The sequence below is a fragment of the Penaeus monodon genome, chromosome 22 (assembly GCF_015228065.2).
Source record: "Penaeus monodon isolate SGIC_2016 chromosome 22, NSTDA_Pmon_1, whole genome shotgun sequence".
NCBI classification, from domain to species: Eukaryota; Metazoa; Arthropoda; class Malacostraca; order Decapoda; family Penaeidae; genus Penaeus; species Penaeus monodon.
In genome coordinates this window covers 19,973,216-19,975,209 of record NC_051407.1, presented here as the reverse complement: position 1 = coordinate 19,975,209, position 1,994 = coordinate 19,973,216, and the positions used below count along the sequence as shown (strand labels likewise).

Sequence of the window (1,994 nt, the reverse complement as noted above, 5' to 3'; positions counted from 1 at the left end):
GATCAGGGAAGGGTATATGTAAATAGGTAAATCTACCAAAGGGCCTTAGTTATAAGCAGAATCACACTTGTCTTTTAACTGGTATGATGTTTTTGTAAGAAAATTCCATAGACTGCATTTTGAGTATTTAAATTAATAGTGAGACCTAGAACTACCATTAAAGTTTTATCTCTTTTTGTTTTACACTGTATTGAATATGATAATAGTGCTCAACTCAGTCAACAGTTTCATATCTATATTTCCACATACTTTCTAGCTCATTAAGCTGTAGGTATACAGAATAAAGAGAGCCAGGTCACTCACATATTACTTAACATCTCTTCTTCACCAGGAATGGCAGGTCACCGCTTATGCAACGGCAGATGAATATGACTTAAATGAACTTCTGGATGGCCTAACACATCAAGGTCTCTACATCTCAGCTGGCATTAATCCAGGTAACACCACTAATGATAAGATGAGTACGGCACCTGGAATGCACTCTGACAGCCATGCACACTTGTCGTCAAAGTCTGGGCTTCATGCCCCTTCACATTCTGTACCAGGTAAGATTTATTTATTTATGGAAGGGAAAGAGAGGCAAAGCCTATGTGTATATGTGGGACATATCAAATGAATACTGGAAAAGTGATTGTTTCATAATGTAGTAATATTTTTATGTTCAGAGTTATGTCAAGTATAAAAAAAAGATATATTTATGAATATGAAACTATCATATCAAGGTAAATTATTAATATTTAATTTTTTTTTTAGTCTACAAAAAAATTATTATTATTATTCCCCTTGTTTAATGAAATTCTACTTTATGACCTATCATCAGATTGTGATTTTCTGAAACTTTTCCAGTTCTGCCTTGCTGTATGATGATGCCTTTGTTGGCTGTTGGGAAGTCACTTGCTTTCCTTTTACTCTTTTTCCTGATTTCACTTCCCTTTGCTAAACACCAGAGGTCATCAAAAAAGGAACACCCTACCCCTCACCCCCTTCTTGAGTGTTGGATGAAATGAATGGGTTCTTCTGTAGCATTTTCTTCCTAACTTAGTAGAATAGTAGAAGCGTTAGTTCAGCATATTATGGTAGCTTGATCTATATTTAAAAGGCAATAATACTTAATACATATCTGCAAGTTCAATAAGTATTCTTTAGTTCTTTCCTTCTTTTCTGATATGTAGTTTTTGCCTTCATAATATATAGTGGAATCTCATATAGTTAACTTAGTTAACTAAGTATTTAAGCTTTTGAAACCATAAATGATTGCCTATCCTTATGGCATGTACATACATGCCATGGACTCCTTTTCATGTCAATGATCCATCCATTGAGCCTTCTCTAAGTAATATACACTAAACATGTGTTCACTTGTTTGGCCATGACTGTAATGATTGAGGAGCTATAGCTCTTTAAAAGTAGGCTTAAAGTCACCTCTTAGCTTGGAAAATTGTAATTGCTGCAGCCAAAATCATAGGGAAGTTATATTTTTCCTATGCTTCTAATTTTTCACTCAAGGGATGACTGCATTCTATTCCCTGTGCAGGGTCCAGCATGACACATGAGGCACCCACTGGCATTAGGTTAAGAACAAATACAGTAGGTTTTCATTACTTTTGAAATTACTGCCTCACTTTTTCAAAGAAATTAATGTCATTGAGACACAACATCCAATAGAATTATGTTTGGGTATCAGAAACGTAAAAGCATTTTCTATTATTCCAGTTGTTCTTACCTTCAATACATATATGTGTGTTTTCTGATAATAGGGCTTAGAAATATACAGAAATTATGTATTTAGAGTATCTTGTAATTTGTTTTATGAAATAGGAGGAGTTTGGGTGATTTAGTTGCAGTGGTATTTTGTGATTATATAGCTTCGGTTTGAATTGAAAATAATGTAGATATCTTGAGGAAGTGATTAAGTATGGTTCATCTTGCAAGATCATGGTAAGAGTTTGAATTTTATAGTTGTATCAGGTTTTTGCTTGTTTATAATCATCCCC

The 1,994-nt window shown here is 34.0% G+C and overlaps 1 protein-coding gene across 8 annotated transcripts in view; it reads left to right on the top strand.

Moving 5' to 3' along the window:
• Window positions 1-1,994, top strand: part of LOC119586978 (required for meiotic nuclear division protein 1 homolog) — an 11,528-nt gene that overhangs the window by 5,071 nt on the left and 4,463 nt on the right. For 5 of the 8 annotated variants that reach the window (XM_037935716.1, XM_037935717.1, XM_037935714.1 and 2 more), the window contains one exon: window positions 332-545. In XM_037935716.1, the coding sequence (XP_037791644.1) occupies window positions 332-545 (214 nt within the window). The remainder of the gene's footprint in view (window positions 1-331; window positions 546-1,994) is intronic. The other 3 variants (XM_037935720.1, XM_037935718.1, XM_037935721.1) reach the window with 1 other exon arrangement.